Genomic DNA, 16,522 nt, shown 5'->3' with positions numbered 1-16,522 from the left:
AAAGCAGTGGTCAGCATTTTTGTAAAGGGCCAAATAGTAAATATTTTCAGCTTTGTGTGCTGGATGATCCCCGTAGCAATTACTCAACTCTGCTGTTATAATGGGAAAGCAGCCATAGATAATACGTAAATGAATGGGTGTGGCTGTGTTCCAATAAAATTGTATGTGTAAAAACAGGCGGAAGGCCAGGTTTGGCCTGCAAGCCATAGTCTGCAAAGCTCAGCTCTAAACTATCACACTAAAACCATCTGGACCTGGAGAGGAAAGACGGGATTTCCTCCTGCTCAGCCACACAAAGCCTGGGATACCCTATACTCAGGTCTCCAACACTGGTATGTTTTTATATCACTGTAATAGGTCTTAATAGCCTAAAACTGTAAATAACACAAATGATATATCCCCACAACAGAATATTACACAACAAGAATAAATGATCTACAACTATGTACAACTGCATAAATGAATCTCACATATGGTATTAAATGAGAGATGTCAGACACAAAAAACCTCATACTGCTAGGGAAGAATACTTAGTGGAAAAACTGTAACTAACATCCAATCAAAAGTTACTAGACAGGCAAGAAAAGGAAACAAGTGAGCTACAAGAGAAAAAATTCAGTAAATAGAAGACACAAGTATAACAGAGAATATGAAATTGCAACAACTTCAAAACAAGTATTGCAAATATGTTCAGGGATTTAAAGGAAAATATAAATATGATAAGGAAAGAAATTGGAGACATAAAAAAGACCTAAATGTAACTACTAAAAATAGAAACTATAATACTAGAAATGAAGACTTCACTAGATGGGTTTAACAGCCAGTGAGACACTACAGAAGAAAAGATCAATAAAGCCGAAGACAAAGCCACAGAAACTAAAGGGGAGGGGTAAAATGCTCAACAAAATAAAAAAGTAAACCGAGCCTCTGTGACCTAAACAATGTCCTAGGGAAATGGGATAGGGAAGGGGAGAAAAAGGGTGCACATTTGAAAACATAATGGCTAAAATATTCCAAATCTGATGAAAACTATAAACCCACAAATCTCAAAGGCCAATGAACCCCAAACAGAATAAACACAAAGACAACTATACCAGCACGTATAAAATTGCTACGATCCAGAATAAAAGGAGAAACTCCAGAAGTCAGCCTGGAGGTGGGAGGAGACACAAAGTATTTTTACCAAATCAAGTGAAAACATATCAAAATGTGTGGGATGCAGAAAATGTACAACTTCAAGTATTTATATTAGGAAAAAAAGATCTAAAAATCAGTGATCTACTCTTCCAGTTTAAGTAGCTAAGGAAAAGCAAAATGATCCCAAAGTAGAAAGGAAGAAATAATCAAAATAAGAACAGCAATTAAGGTGAATGTGAATGTACTTAATGCTAACGAACTATACACTTAAAATAGTTTCAATGACAAATTTTCTGTTATGTATGCTGAACAATTAAAAAATAAAAAATAATTTCAAAAGATTTTTTTAAAGTAATTAAAAAGAGAAAACCAATAGAGATACTACCACCTAACTAAAAAAAGTCAGATACCGAAGAGTTTAATTTATAGTAACAGGAGGCAGAACAACCATCACCCAGGAAAGGGGTGGGGTGGGGTGGGCATGACTGTAGGGGCACAAGGAAAGTTTCTGGGGTGATGGGAATGTTTTATATCTTCATTGTGATGATGGTGATTATGTGGCATGTACAGTTGAGATTGAACTGTACAGTTAAAATGAATAAATGTTATTCCATCTAAATCAGACATCAATAGAAGTGATCATTATAAAAAGGATTTCCATTAAAGAAAAAAAGTACAAACAAGAAAAATCACTCCTGTAGACTGTGCCACGCTGATTATTTACCAGCCAAGGAGGCAGAGTTATACAAGTACACCAAGGTACTTAAGACTTGAAAGTATGTGTAAGCATTTAACAGTCCTGTGTGCCAGACAATAATCTCAGAGCACCTTGAACATCCCTTCCTCAGTAATCCCAACTGGTGGTCCCAGCCTCACACTTGCCTAAGTTGGGAAAATTGGGGGCTGAGGCCATCCATGCAGGCATCAGCACCACTGGCCATTCTTTAAGTTCTAGTGGAGTTTCTGATTAAGCAATCCCCGTCCTCTGCCTTGGCAAGCCTAAATGCAGAAACACACACACACACACACCACACACACACACACACACACACACACACACACCCTGTGCCAAAAGACGGTCAATTTCCTATGAATTGGGGCAGTCGTTCTGGGGATGTGATTCTGACTGTATGTCAGGCAGGTTAAAACAATGTACACACCTTGTGACCCATTTAATCTCACTCCTGGGGATCTATCTCAGCGAATAATTTCCCTCCCTTCCCTAAAGGAAAGAATGTGTATTACATAAACTAATCATTGCATCCTTATCTGGGATAGCAAAAAAATTGGAAACAACCTAAATGTCCAATATGGGAATTTCTAAAAATATGGTTGGAAAGATAATGTTGCAACCTGGAATGTTTTATATTAGTAGATGGTGCTGTGAAAATGCATATCTCAAGATTGCAAGGATACTACTCTACTCACAGGATATGAAACTGTGTGCCTGCAGACAGGACACTGGGGCATGGAAGAAGAAATGCAGTAAACCTGGGATGCCTTGTTTAGCATTTATGAATTTCCATGCAATTACAAAAGTTGATTAAATACTACTTGAAGAGAAAAAAGGACATCTTCTCAGCAGTGAAAACAAAAATACACTATATACATTATTAAAACACTAGACTTTTCCCTTTTGACTGCATCACTGAGATGGAAATGAAGAAATCATCTGCCTGAAGATCTAGGGAACAGGCCTTGGTGTCTGATATCAAAGGCACAGAGTTCAGCTCAAATAAGGGCAATTCTCCATCAGTCAGAAGAGCCCAGAACAGCAGACTATCCTGTGAATTGGCAAGTCCTCTATAAAGAGGAGCATAATAAAGGTCGGATGAAGAGAATAAGACCCTGCCTGCAAAGATGCCCTACACAAGGGTAAGGAAAGAGAGCTGATCTTTCCACCTTGGGCTTGTCTTCTCTTTCTTGTGCAGGGTGGCCACATGCCCAGATTTGCACAGGACAGGCCTGGCGTACACCTGTTGTTCCAGGAACATTCTCAACAAACTCTCTCTTACTCTCAAAAGTTGAACCATAGATTACATGTTCGCCCTACTCACAGGAGGCATCTGTGACTCTGAAGGAAGAGGCCTCAAGCCATGCTGGTCATAGAGCACAGATGTCCATGGATCTCATCTCACTCAGAAACAGGCTGCACAGAGGCGAATTCACACATTTTTAAAAGGGTAAGCTCAAATAGACCCAAGTCACTGAGAAAGCCAATGGCAGAATGTCATTTAAAAAAAAATTTTTTAAACTACAGATAAGCAAAGGACTCTCCTGTGTAACAAAGGCCTACAGTCTGCTTAGAAGGGGTTTCAGTTCTTCACTTTTAATCCATCTCTGAAGCAGATCCAGGCAAGGACTTCATCCAACCTCAGCATGCAGATTAAAGCAATGCTTGTGTTGGAAACCAGCCCTGGAGTTGCAGACATCATCCGAATCATCCCTCTAGAGGATTCACTCGGCAAACTTAGAAAACCCCAAATGCTTTGTGGAACCAGTGGGGGGGTACAAATGAGCAAAGACAAAGGGCCAGATGCCACTCCTCCAGTGTACGCCTCTCCCAGCTTCCCTTCCTCTGCACGTCAAAGTGAGATCTTCTGTACCCATTAACCAACAACTCCCCAATCTTCCCTTCCCAGGCTCCTAGCAACCAACATTCTACTTCCTGTCTCTATGATTCTGACTACTGTGGGCACCTCATATAAGTGGAATCATACAGTATTTGTCTTTTTGCGTCTAGCTTATCTCACTCAGCACAATGTCCTCAAGGTTTACCCATGCTGTAGCATGTGACAGAACGGCCTTCCTTTTAAAGCTCTTTCACATCTGTATAATATCACATTTTGTTTATTCACTCAATCATCGATGGATACTTGGGTTGTTTCGACCTTCTGGCAACTGTAAATAATGCTGCTATGAATGTGCACATGGGTGTACAAATATCTCTTCGAGATCCTGCTTTCAGCTCTATTTGTTATACCCAGAAGTGGAATTGTTGGATCATACGGTAACTTTATTTTTAACTTTTGTGGAACTACCATACTGTTTACCATAGCAATTGCACCATTTTACATTTTCACTAACAATGCACAAAGCTTTCAATTTCTCCACATCCTCAACATCTGTCATTTTCCATTTTTTAAAATAATAGCCATCCCAATGGGTGTGAAGTGGTATCTCATTGTGGTTTTGATTTGCATTTCCTAAGTCAAAGTGAGATTTTGCACTAAAAACAGGTCTAGCACAACCAAAGAATGATTTTTTTAATAAGTAAAAAGCACTAGCGCTCTCAAAAAGCTATGTTGCATAGAAGCATATTTTCCCTAACATCCTTGTGATAAGAACCTCATGAAGCCCATTCCATTCTCATCCTGTAAACCAAGAGGTTCAGAACAGACACGCAAACTTCAGTGGCAACCACATTTCTTACCCCAAGCAGGTTTTAACAATCCCTGGGAAATCTTGGCCCCGAAGTCAGAGAGCTTAAAAAAAAAAATCTATTAGCGACCAAAGGGTATTTATCTATAAAGAATGCTATTGTGAAAAAAAATTTTTTTTTTTTTTGAGACAGAGTCTCACTCTGTCGCCCAGGCTGGAGTGCAGTGGCATGATCTTGGCTCACTGCAAGCTCTGCCTCCTGGGTTCACGCGATTCTCCTGCCTCAGCCTCCTGAGTAGCTGGGACTACAGGAGCCCGCCACCACGTCCGGCTAATTTTTTGTATTTTTAGTAGAGACGGGATTTCACCGTAGCCAGGATGGTCTCGATCTCCTGACCTCATAGTCCGCCCGCCTCAGCCTCCCAAAGCGCTGGGATTACAGGCGTGAGCCATCGCGCCCAGCCTATGAAAATAATTCTAAGTGAGGGCAAACTACTAAATAAAACATCATATTTGTTCCAACGCCTAGAATTGGTCACAGAAGCCACAAGCTGCCTTCTGCACGTTGAAACTTGCCTGCTGAGCCCAGTGTCCACCATCAGCATGTGCAATCCTTCCGCACCACTGCTCACTGTTAATTCATTAAACAAAATACAAATAAAAACACTGTGCAAAATCATCTACCTGGGCTTTGCTTCAAAATAATCCAAAGGGTTGGGCAGGGAGATACAAACCAAATAAGCTAGATGGTGGGAACATTGAGCTCATTTTATTATTCTACTTCTATATTTTCTCCATTTTAAAAAAAGAAAACTTATCTGAAGAGGTAAAGGCTTGGGCATTCCACTTTATACATTTTCAGCAACCTGAGGCAGACACTAAGCAGCTGAGAGTGCTACGTCACAAGGAAAACACTGAAGCTTAGCCAGGTCACTCAGCTCAGGGAGACCCTGGTGCCCAGAGCCAGCCCGGCACACTCCTGCTACACCATGAGCTTCCCAGAGGGCCGTGCGCCCCAGTGTCAGGCCTCACCCCACACTGCCAGCTCCAGTGCAAATGAAGACTACACATCACTACCAGGAACCCAGTGGGGAGGGTCCAGCAGCTTCCCCCTAAGCAAGGCACTTGGCCTCCCATTCTTATTTCCCAACCAAGCTCTCTCATGCTTGGTCTTCCTGGCTGTTCCTGTTTGTTCCTTCCTGTTCTGCCCCAACACACACTAACTGAAAAATTATTAACTTTCAACACACACATTGCCAAATCTGCAAAAGGCGGAAAACACCGCAGCACCCTTCAACCACCAAGCAGACTTACTACCATGCTGGATTCATGCGCTCCACTACTGGAATATAGTGCGGCAAATGTGTTACCAGGCAAGTTAGTAGAGCTCCCTGGTGTCAAAAACTCTCTCCTGAAACCCTCTGAAGAAATGAAGACACCAGGGCCCTCAGCTACAGCAGTAGTGGGAGAGTGTTGCTCTAGCTGCAGAAATTAAGATGAGAGTCGGAGGTTGAGGCACAAAGCCAAGCAGCACACCCACAGAGGGGAACAACTGGGCGTCCAAGTGTCCAAGTGTCAGACCGCCTGCCTAGCCCAGTGACCCTCCACCATATACTTGGCTGGGGGTGCAGGATGGTGGAGGGGGAACACCAGTTAAGGCCAAGGGGCTCTCCAGACAGGGAACAATGCTGCTCTGAGAAGCCACACATCATAAGGATGGAGCATGGACTCCCACATTAAGAGGGACCCAGAGGCACCACATCAAATATCCAGCAATGCCCTATTTCAGGAACAATGATGTGGTTGCTGGTGCAAAGTTATCAGAACACAGGAAAAGATGTGGGCTAAAAGACCAAGCCATTGAATCCCACCTTATTTCTCTAGGACAGAAAATCCCCAAACACACTAAGATAAATCACCAGGAGATGAGGCTGTAAAATCAAGCTTGCAAAGCTGAGAAGACTTAGTAAGCCTGCCTTGTTTTCAAGAGTTCCAGTCCCAATAGAAGATGCCAAATCTGCAGTAGAAGCAAAATATGACATCATGGCCACTCATTCTGTCCTCCTTTCTCCACCTACACCCACACAGATATTCATAAACTATGTTTAATGGTTTTAAAAGCCTCTGTGCATGATCATGTCCACAGGCCCTCCTGCACAGAATCAATGTCTGCCTCTCCCTGGACCAATCTCACTGGCAATAAACACATGCTATAACTCCCTTAACCCCCTGACCATCTCCAGCCAGTGTCCAACTTTTCTTCTCCTCTTTAAGGCAAGCATCCTTGGAAGAACTGTCAAGAGTCATTCCCTTCACTTCTTTACTTCCCATTGGCTCCTCAGCCAACTCCAGCTGGGTTTCTATCCACCCACCCCGATCCGCTACCCAGAGCACACAGTGGTCTCATCAAGTTCATCAACAACCTTCACTTTGTCTAAGCCATTACCAATGTTATGTCCTCATCCTTCTTCGCCTCCCTGCACCATGGTTGACTGTGCCTTTCTACTTTAAAGGCTTCTACAACACACAATCTCCTGGTCTTCCCTTTACCTCGGACTACTCGCTCTCAGCTAACTTGGGAGTGGGTTAGCTTCCTCGACCCAACCTCTAGCATCGTAGGGCTCAATATTCAGACCTCTCCTCTTCTCAGTCAACACACTCATTTTCCACGCTCTCATCTGGTCCAGCCCTTCCTCTGATGGTGGCTGGCCAAGACTTCCATCTCCAGGACAGTCAACAACAAAGGAAATGGTATCTCCCTGAGGCTGGCTAAGAGATAATTTAAATGTACCCCCCTTCTATCCCAAATCCCATCTCAGAACCTGGTCATTCTGCAGAGTGACTCTCCTGTCACTCCAAAATCAGATCACACCACCCAACTTACAAGGCTTCCAATAATTATTTAAAGCAGTAAAAAATAATTCCAACTATTTATTGAGACCCGTGTGATCCTTTGTGACCCGGCTCCTGCATGCCTCTGTCCCTACCTGTGTCCCTTCTCCCACTTACTCAGCTCCAGCCACATGGCCTTCTGTTTGTCCTTTGCACACACAAAGCTCATTCCTGCCTCAGGCCTTTTGCAGCTGCCATTCTGTCTGTCTGGAGCATTCTTCCCCAGATCCCTGCCTGGCCACCTCTTCATTAGTACTCAGTTTTCAGCCCACAAGTCACCTCCACAGAATGCCTTTCCCTGGCCACCCTAGCTAAGGAGCATCTCCCTCACTGTCCTGCTGTTCAGGAGGCTAACATGGCTCTTGGTTACACATAAGCACTACAAGAATAGCACTTTATTGCCCTTGTCTGCTATCACCTCCCAGAACCTAAAACAGGGTCTGGCTCATAGTCAGATGCACACAAAGTACATTGCTGCTGATGTCTCATTGGGGCACTCCCAGGATTGGAACAGGGGGAGGTGAGAGAGACAGACAGGCATCTGGGTCAGAGTCCCAAGGCTTCCTGAACCCCCAAGGCTGGGTTGGCCTTACTCTGGCTTTCAATCACCTCGGCCTTTGGCCTTCCCCCATCCCCACAGTTGCAACTGGTTCTATGAGGGTAGGGGTCATTGACCCTGCCCACCACCTTATCCCAGAGCTTTACATAGTGTCTCGCATATTAAGAGTGTGGAAAACCATAATTTACTGAATAAAGGACTAACCAAGGGAATGTGGTCACTCTCATCCACTTACCCAGAAGATGATGTTGTAGCTGAAAAGGAGGTACTTGTACCAGCAGCTGACCTTGGCGTTAGAGTATCTATAATAGTGCATCTTCTGAGAAGCAGAATCTGCGGAGAGATGTGTGACTAGTGAGATGACAGGCTCAGCGTTTAAAACCTCTCCCCAAAACCTGCTCACAGGCAGATTCCAGAAAGCTCCCGATCATTTCCCTCACGACCCTTTACCGGTCCAAGCAGAGGCCTACTACCAAGGCCAGGTATAGGTAATGCAAAACTCAGGCTGAATCAGCTCTCCAAAACACAAACGAAAGGATAAGGGACATTTTTGAAAGAAGGAAGAAAGATGCTTTTTAAGTGTCTTTTAAGTACCAAGAATTCTGCTTGGAGTCTTCCCAAATATTGATCTCATCACCTCTTGACTGGGAATTGATTTTTTTTCACTTCATGGTTTAGGAAACCATTCAGAAAGATCACATGACTTGCCCAAGGACAAGAGAGCAGTGACAGCCCAGGATTGGAACCAAGGACAGGGGACTTCACAGTCCACGTTCTTTCCACCCACCAGAGCCAACAGAAGAAACAGGGGCTTGACCACAAAGAGCCACATTTGGGAGATGAACGTGCAGGCAGGTCTGGACATGATCCAACTGTGCCCAGTGAAGAAAAGCCAAGATGAGGGCTCCATATTCATTCATGCAGCATCTTCTGAGAACCTCTGAAGCTCAGCCCTCAGAGGTGAGGAAGGCCACTGGAGCCAGCAGCCATCCCCCTGCTCCCTCCCTCCCCTGTCACCCGCACCCTGCCCCCCCACCTCAACCCAGACCATAGCCATAGTTTTGTCCTCCAGGGCTGTCATGAAACTTGGACTACACAGCCTACGTGGGAAGACCCTGTGAACTACAGAGTGAAGGGTGGGGCCACTGATTTTTATCTGTATCTAACCCCCAAAGCAACCTCAGAGATCTACCGCAGTAGGGTTCTATTTCTGAGGGACTTTGCTGAGGGCCTGGGCTACCTTTACTGCTTTCCTTTTTGAACCCCAGTGGCAATCCAGGTGGACCCCTAAGTCCTCCACGGTCCCCTCCCCCCAGTGCAATGGCTGAACAGTGGGAAAGGAGGGAGTGCCTCAAGTGGACAGGTAGGAACAGGATCAGAGGCCCGCAGGGCAGTGGTCCCATGCCAGCCCCCTGCTCAACCCTCAGCTTCCCAGGTGAGGAGAGTAACACAGCACAAGGCGAAAGCAGACAAGGCCACCCTAGAGGTGAGGAGGAGACCCACCCACATCCGCCAGTGAGAAACCAGCTTCCACGTGGTGGCTACTTGCAAAACCCCTTCCTGTGAGGCTGCCACGGCCGGCTGGCTGCTGCTCTGCAATGTTCTCAGAAAGAAGTGCCAAGAAGGGACATGAAACCACACTCCTCTGGAAACGGAACCTGTGACCGCTCCACCTCTCCCACGGTGTGGAATCGACAGGCACAGCCTAGACACCACCACTCATCCACCGGCCCCTCCTTCTGTATGACCTCAGGAACCAGCAGGGAAGAACAACAGGCAGACCACTACCCAGCTGCCCCATCCCCACCTCCCACCCTACCACCGCCCCACCAGCAGAATAGCATGTCCACAAAACGTGCCTCCAAGAATGAGTGTGTGAACACAACCACCTGCTGCCCAAGGACTCTACAGGACACAAGGCCACACACGAGGCCTAAACACTGTCTGGGCCACACAGAGTGGCTGCAGGGAGAAAAGGAGCTCTCAGGTAGAGACACAGGCACCTTCCTTCAGCAACATGACCTCAGCCCATCCAAGTCCCTGCTCTCTCGGGACCTCAGGATCCTCAACTAAAGTGGGGCTCTTAGTGACCTACCCCTAATGTCACTGGCATGAGGGGCCTGGCTGGCAGCATCGGAATCACTTATTCTAAATACAGATCCCAGCCCCCAACACAAGGTTCTGGTAAGGAAGTCTGCGTTGGAGCCCTGAATCTGCATTTCTGACAAGTCCCCCACCCCCGCCCCCACCGCGATACTGACATGCCAGCAGACCCATGCCCAGCAGATCAGGTATCAGCTTAGGCACCGAGGGCTGCAGCAGTCCCCTTGGGGATCTTACAAAGGTAGATGGGCCTGTGAGCTATGATGCAGCACACGGATTCACAGAGAGGGGCTCCTTGTAGGCAACTAACTTAATGGTAGCTATAGCTAACATTCACCAGTTTGTTTCAGATTACAGGGCCCCACAGCACTGGGTTGGTTTGCTAATGTTTTGTGTAGGTGGAGATAGCAGTCTCACTATGCTATGTTGCCCAGGCTAGTCTCAAACTCCTGGCCTCAAGCAATCCTCCCTCCAGGGCCTCCCAAATTGCTGAGATTACCTACACGAGCCACCACACCCAGTCAATGGTTTGGCTTTTTTAATCGTTCTTTTTTCCCCCTTCAGGGGAGGGTTGGGCTACTCAACTATAAATCCATGACTGGATTAATGCATATAGAATGAAAAAAAACTTTTAACCTAAAACTCAAGTATATTTATCACAGAGAACTGTCAATTCAGCTGGAAACACCCTATGAGGCAGAAAAATGTTCTAAGCAGTAGAAACTCTGTTCCTTTTTATGGACAAGACAATCCTGCCCCCCCTCTTTCTCGTGATTCCCAGAGGAGCCTGGAAAGTAGAAGGCTGTGCCCTCCAGGGAGCTGGGCCTCAGGAACTGAGGAGGGCTGGTCAGGCATGGAATCGAATGCCTTGGGATCCTAGAGAGTGCTCCTTTGACCTCATTTAACCCAACCCTGTAAAGAACTCTCCGGAAGCAGTAAGAAAAGCCAAACTTCGGCCGGGCGCGGTGGCTCAAGCCTGTAATCCCAGCACTTTGGGAGGCCGAGGCGGGTGGATCACAAGGTCAGGAGATCGAGACCATCCTGGCTAACACGGTGAAACCCCGTCTCTACTAAAAAATACAAAAAACTAGCCGGGCGAGGTGGCAGGCGCCTGTAGTCCCAGCTACTCGGGAGGCTGAGGCAGGAGAATGGTGTGAACCCAGGAGGCGGAGCTTGCAGTGAGCTGAGATCTGGCCAGTGCACTCCAGCTTGGGTGACAGAGCCAGACTCCGTCTCAAAAAAAAAAAAAAAAAAGAAAAGCCAAACTTCCCCCTTCCTTCTTGATGAAAGCTCCACAAAGAAACCAGTTCATTAGCAAACGTGTCTGTGTTGGTGGCTCACCTCTGCTCCCCTGCCCGGGGCCTTCGCAAAATGACTGTCCTGTGGCAACACTGGGAATCTCAACCTGATGGTCCCTGGTCTCCTGTAGCTCGCAACCATTAAGTGCATAGAATATGGAAAGGCTACAGGGAACATTTCAAGGGGATGCAGCTGGCAGGGAGGCCAGTACTTTGGAGCAAGGATTCTCCATGGAGTGCCTGGCTTCCCTGACCATCTGCTGCTTCATCTTCTACCCAACACTCATGACCAACCAGGAAACAATTCTGCTTTCAGATGCTGGGGTCCACACCTACACCCGTCAGAGACTCTCATAGCCACACCCTAAACTCCAAGCCCTCACTCCCTCCCTGGTAACATCAACACTCGGAACTACACTAGCCAGGGCCACACTGCGGAATAACTAGGAAGAAACCCCCTCTCATCCAAGAAGAGGCGTGCCACACTCAGACAACGTATCCTGATACACGTGCCACTTACAACCCAGAGCACATGCACCACCAGCATTATACCCCTTTTGGCCATTTTTGTACAACCCAGGATAACCCCATGAGGTCTAGAGGTGGGGCTGTCCCAGTGACACTTTTTCCCCCATCCTCAGCCCACAGAAGAGGAAACTATGGCAAGAACTGTTGCAAGGAAACATTTCAGTTTTCCTTCACCCCCCTCCCCCACCCCTGCCACCCACCTAACCTCGGGAGAGGGAGGGAAGGCACCTCTCACTCTGTCCCTCTCTGCTCTGTTGGTCAGCAGGTTGAAAAGCAGGTCCTGACCCTCCATGGGGCTGGCAGATCCTGGTCTCCACACAGTTTAAGCTGAGGGAGGTAAATGGGAGACTCATTTGGACTCCAGCCTAAGCCACATCCTCCTACACTCCTATGGTGGCCTTCTGTCTGTGGAGGGGTAATGATGGAGCTGCACAACAGGTGTGGCTCGGAGGCTTCAGAACCCCAAGGGAGGAAAAAAGGACTGAGCATTCCTGAGCCACCAAAGGAGCTACTAGTGCATTTACGCAAAAATGCAGGAAGGCTGATAAGGCAGTAGTGCTGAAACTAGAACCCAGATCTGACCCGAAATGATTCCCGAAATGACCATGGTCCCTAGCATCTCACCTCATTTGCTAAACCACATCATACTGAAGGAAGGCAGAAGTTAGCCCTCTATGAGCAGACGCATCCACAATGAACACTAACACCATTTATCTTACACACACACACACACACCACACACACACACACACAGACACACACGCACGACTAAGAATCTTCCTAAAAGTAGAGATGGGTAAACTTTTCACAAATGTGAAGTACCATTCCAGCAGAGGAAGAATCTCCAAAAGCTATTTTGTGTGCATAGAAAAAAAAATTAAGATCTCAAACTGTCTCAACTCTAAGAACGTGATAGAAAATAAAGCATCAGTGTGGCAGGAAGGAGCCACGTGTTTATTAAAATACCAACTTTTCAAAATGGGGCAGAGGGAGAATTGTTTAACAGTGGTGAGATAACTGGTTAGCAACTTGAGGGGAGTTAAATAATAAGCAAATAACAATTTACAGATTTAAAGGGCATACGCACATGCACGCAAACACCACACCCAGAGAACAGGGTTTTCAATTCTATTTTACCCTCCTTCAACTTTGAGGCAACAGGAAAAAACAATTTAAAGCACAACACTACCAAGCCTGAACAGATAACAAGTCTAAAAAATCCCCATGATTAAAAGTAACAATAAAAACGGAAACACAAATGGTATCTGCAGCTGAAAAAATTACGACAGAGTAAATATCTGCAACCTATAGAGAGACTCATACTTCAAAAAGACTCCCGTTGTATACAAATGAACAAAGGATATGAACATCATACACAAAGGAAAGAATAACATAACAAAGGGAAGAATAATATAACCAATGGAAAAATAAGCCTGCGCAACATGGCCAAACACCATCTCTACAAAAAGTACAAAAATTAGCTGGGTGTGGTGTCTGAAGTCCCAGCTACTTGGGAGGCTGAGGTAGGATAGCTTGAGCCCAGGAGGTCAAGGCTGTGATGAACAGTGATCACACCACTGCACTCCAGTCTGGATGACGGAGCAAGACCCAGTCTTTTTAAAATAAAAATAAAAAAAAAAAAAAGGAAAAATATTCAATATCACGAGAAATAAAACTTAAAGACAATCCAGACATACTGTTTCACACTTTTTTTTTTTTTTTTGAAACGAGTCCTGCTCTGTTGCCCAAGCTGGAGTGCAATGGCGCAATCACAGCTCACTGCAACCTCCACCTCCCTGGTTCAAGTGGTTCTCCAGCCTCAGCCTCTGGAGTAGCTGGGACCACAGGCGCATGCCACCAGGCCCGGCTAATTTTTTTATTTTTCGTAGGGGTTTCGTCATATTGCCCGGCTGTTCCTGAACTCTTGAGCTCAAAGCGATCCACCCACCTCGGCCTTCCAAAGTGCTGAGATTACAGGCGTGAGTCACCATGCCTGGCCTATTTTATACTTTTTTTTTATTTTTTGAGATGGAGTTTCGCTCGTTTCCCAGGCTGGAGTGCAATGGCGCGATCTCGGCTCACTGCAACCTCCGCCTCCCGGGTTCAAGTGATTCTCCTGCCTCAGCCCACTGAGTAGCTGAGATTACAGGTGACCGCCACCGTGTCCAACTAACTTTTGTATTTTTAGTAGAGACAGGGGTTTCGCCATGTTGGCCAGGCTGATCTCGAACTCCTGACCTTGGGTGATCTGCCCATCTCAGCCTCCCAAAGTGCTGGGATTATAGGCGTGAGCCACCACACCCGGCCTACTTTACACTTTTTAATTTAACAAAATTGCCACTACTATTGTGGCAAAACATTTATTCCTTGCTAGTAGCAGACGAAACGGTGTTACTACCATTTGGTAGCAACATGGTAACATTTACCACCAAAAAAAAAAAGGTCACACCCTTAATCATGACTAAGAATTTGCGTCCAGAAAAAGAATATGCATTAAGTGAAACATGAACCTGATGGTTTGCAATTATGGGACAATTTGTAAGCATGTGCTTAAAGGCCACAGTGGAACGTTAAGAGCATGAAAATGGCTGCATGGAGTGGTGGTGGACTTACAAGTGATTTTCCAAAAAGGTTTCCAGCGTCACACTTACCATTACTACTTTTGTATTATAAATGAAAATGGGGTCACTGCTGATTGGGGGGTGCCCCTGCTGGGGAGGAGAATGCTGGCTACAATGTGATAAGGCTGGCAGTCATTATAAACAGGGCTCGGCTTCAGTGTTGTACTCACCTGTAACATTCCTACCTCCTGCCCTTCTTTAAATTAAAAAAGTAGCACATTCTCAACTGTAAAATATCTCAACAATTCAGAATTATGAAAAGTGAACCGGTTGGCTGGGAGCAGTGGCTCACGCCTATTAATCCCAGCATTTTGGGACGCTGAGGCAGATGGATCACCTGAGGTCAGGAGTTCGAGACCAGCCTGACCAACATGGTGAAACCCCATCTCTACTAAAAATACAAAATTAGCCAGGCGTGGTGGCTCACGCCTGTAATACCAGCTACTCAGGAAGCTGGGCAGGAGAATCACTTGAACCAGAGAGGCGGGGATTGCAGTAAGCCAAGATCGTGCCATTGCACTCCAGTCTGGGCAACAAGAGCGAAAACTCCATCTCAAAAAAAAAAAGGAAAAGAAAAGTGAACTGACAATGAGAAACCACTAAACAAGAGTTTTCAAATCTTATCATGACCCACACAAAGAAATACATTTAACAAAAGTCAATCCAGTGCACACACACACTCACATGCACAACTAAAATGAGTTCTGTGGAGGCCGGGCGCAGTGGCTCACGCCTATAATCCCAGCACTCTGGGAGGCTGAGGCAGGCGGATCACTGGAGGTCAGGAGTTTGAGACCAGCCTAGCCAACATAACGAAACCCTGTTTCTACTAAGAATACAGAAAATTAGCTGGGTGTGGGGATGGGCGCCTGTAATCCCAGCTACTCGGGAGGCTGAGGCAGGAGAATTGCTTGAACTTGGGAAGCAGAGGTTGCAGTGAGCCAAGATTGTGCCAGTGCACTCTAGCCTAAGCCACAGAGCGAGACTCCACCTCAAAAAAATTAAAATGAGTTTTGTGAAATATGTCCTCCATCACATGCTGTGCATTGTAGTTTTCTTTTCATTTTTCAAAATCATAACTGCACATAATCTAAGAATCAACTACTGTAAAAACCGTGTTGAGAAAATAGCAGATCCCAGCCCTTAGGTCAGGTTTTCCCTTTCTAGGTGACACTTCCAACTTCTAGCTGACTCTTGATGTTTACACCCAAATATCTCTTAGAAATGTCTGCATATAGGCTGGGCGCGGTGGCTCATGCCTGTAATCCCAGCACTTTGGGAGGCTGAGGCGGGCGGATCACCTAAGGTCAGGAGTTCAAGATCATCCTGACCAACATGGAGAAACCCTGTCTCTACTAAAAATACAAAATTAGCCGGCTGGGCACAGTGGCTCATGCCTGTAATCCCAGCACTTTGGGAGGTCGAGGCAGGCAGATCACGAGGTCAGGAGATTGAGGCCATCCTGGCTAACATGGTGAAACCCCATCTCTACTAAAAATACAAAAAATTATCCGGGCATGGTGGCGGGTGCCTGTAGTCCCAGTTACTCGGGAGACTGAGGCAGGAGAATGACGTGAACCCAAGAGGCGGAGTTTGCAGTGAGTCAATATTGTGCCACTGCACTCCAGTTTGGGCGACACAGCGAGACTCCGTGTCAAAAAAAAAATTAGCCAGGCGTGGTGGCCCATACCTGTAATCCCAGCTAATTGGGAGGCTGAGGCAGGAGAATCGCTTGAACCCGGGAGACGGAGGTTGCAGTGAGCCGAGATCGCGCCATTTTGTATTATTCCCCAACTTTTCAGTTTTAGCATTCCACTTTCTACCTTGGAAGAGGAAGACTTAACCCTTTACTCCCCACAAATCCCTCTCCCTGCAAGCTACCCCTCACACTTGTCCTTTCCAATCTCTCCACTGATTAAACTGCAGTGCTGGCTGGAGTAATTTTCATAGCTGATCTTATTATGACCATGTGAGCTATCAGAGTGAGCAAGATAACACATGAT

At 46.1% G+C, this 16,522-nt stretch overlaps 1 protein-coding gene across 4 annotated transcripts in view; it reads right to left on the bottom strand.

The window, feature by feature from the left end:
- Positions 1 to 16,522, bottom strand: part of TSPAN14 (tetraspanin 14) — a 67,148-nt gene that overhangs the window by 24,890 nt on the left and 25,736 nt on the right. For all 4 annotated transcript variants that reach the window (XM_033209292.1, XM_033209295.1, XM_033209291.1 and 1 more), the window contains one exon: positions 8,205 to 8,302. In XM_033209292.1, coding sequence (XP_033065183.1) covers positions 8,205 to 8,285 — 81 coding nt within the window. In that variant the 5' untranslated portion in view covers positions 8,286 to 8,302. The remainder of the gene's footprint in view (positions 1 to 8,204; positions 8,303 to 16,522) is intronic.

Source organism: Trachypithecus francoisi, unplaced genomic scaffold, assembly GCF_009764315.1.
Source record: "Trachypithecus francoisi isolate TF-2019V2 unplaced genomic scaffold, Tfra_2.0 Lachesis_group9, whole genome shotgun sequence".
Lineage (NCBI taxonomy): Eukaryota > Metazoa > Chordata > Mammalia > Primates > Cercopithecidae > Trachypithecus > Trachypithecus francoisi.
The sequence above is the reverse complement of the archived record's forward strand: the minus strand, read 5'-3'. Positions and strand labels throughout refer to the sequence as shown.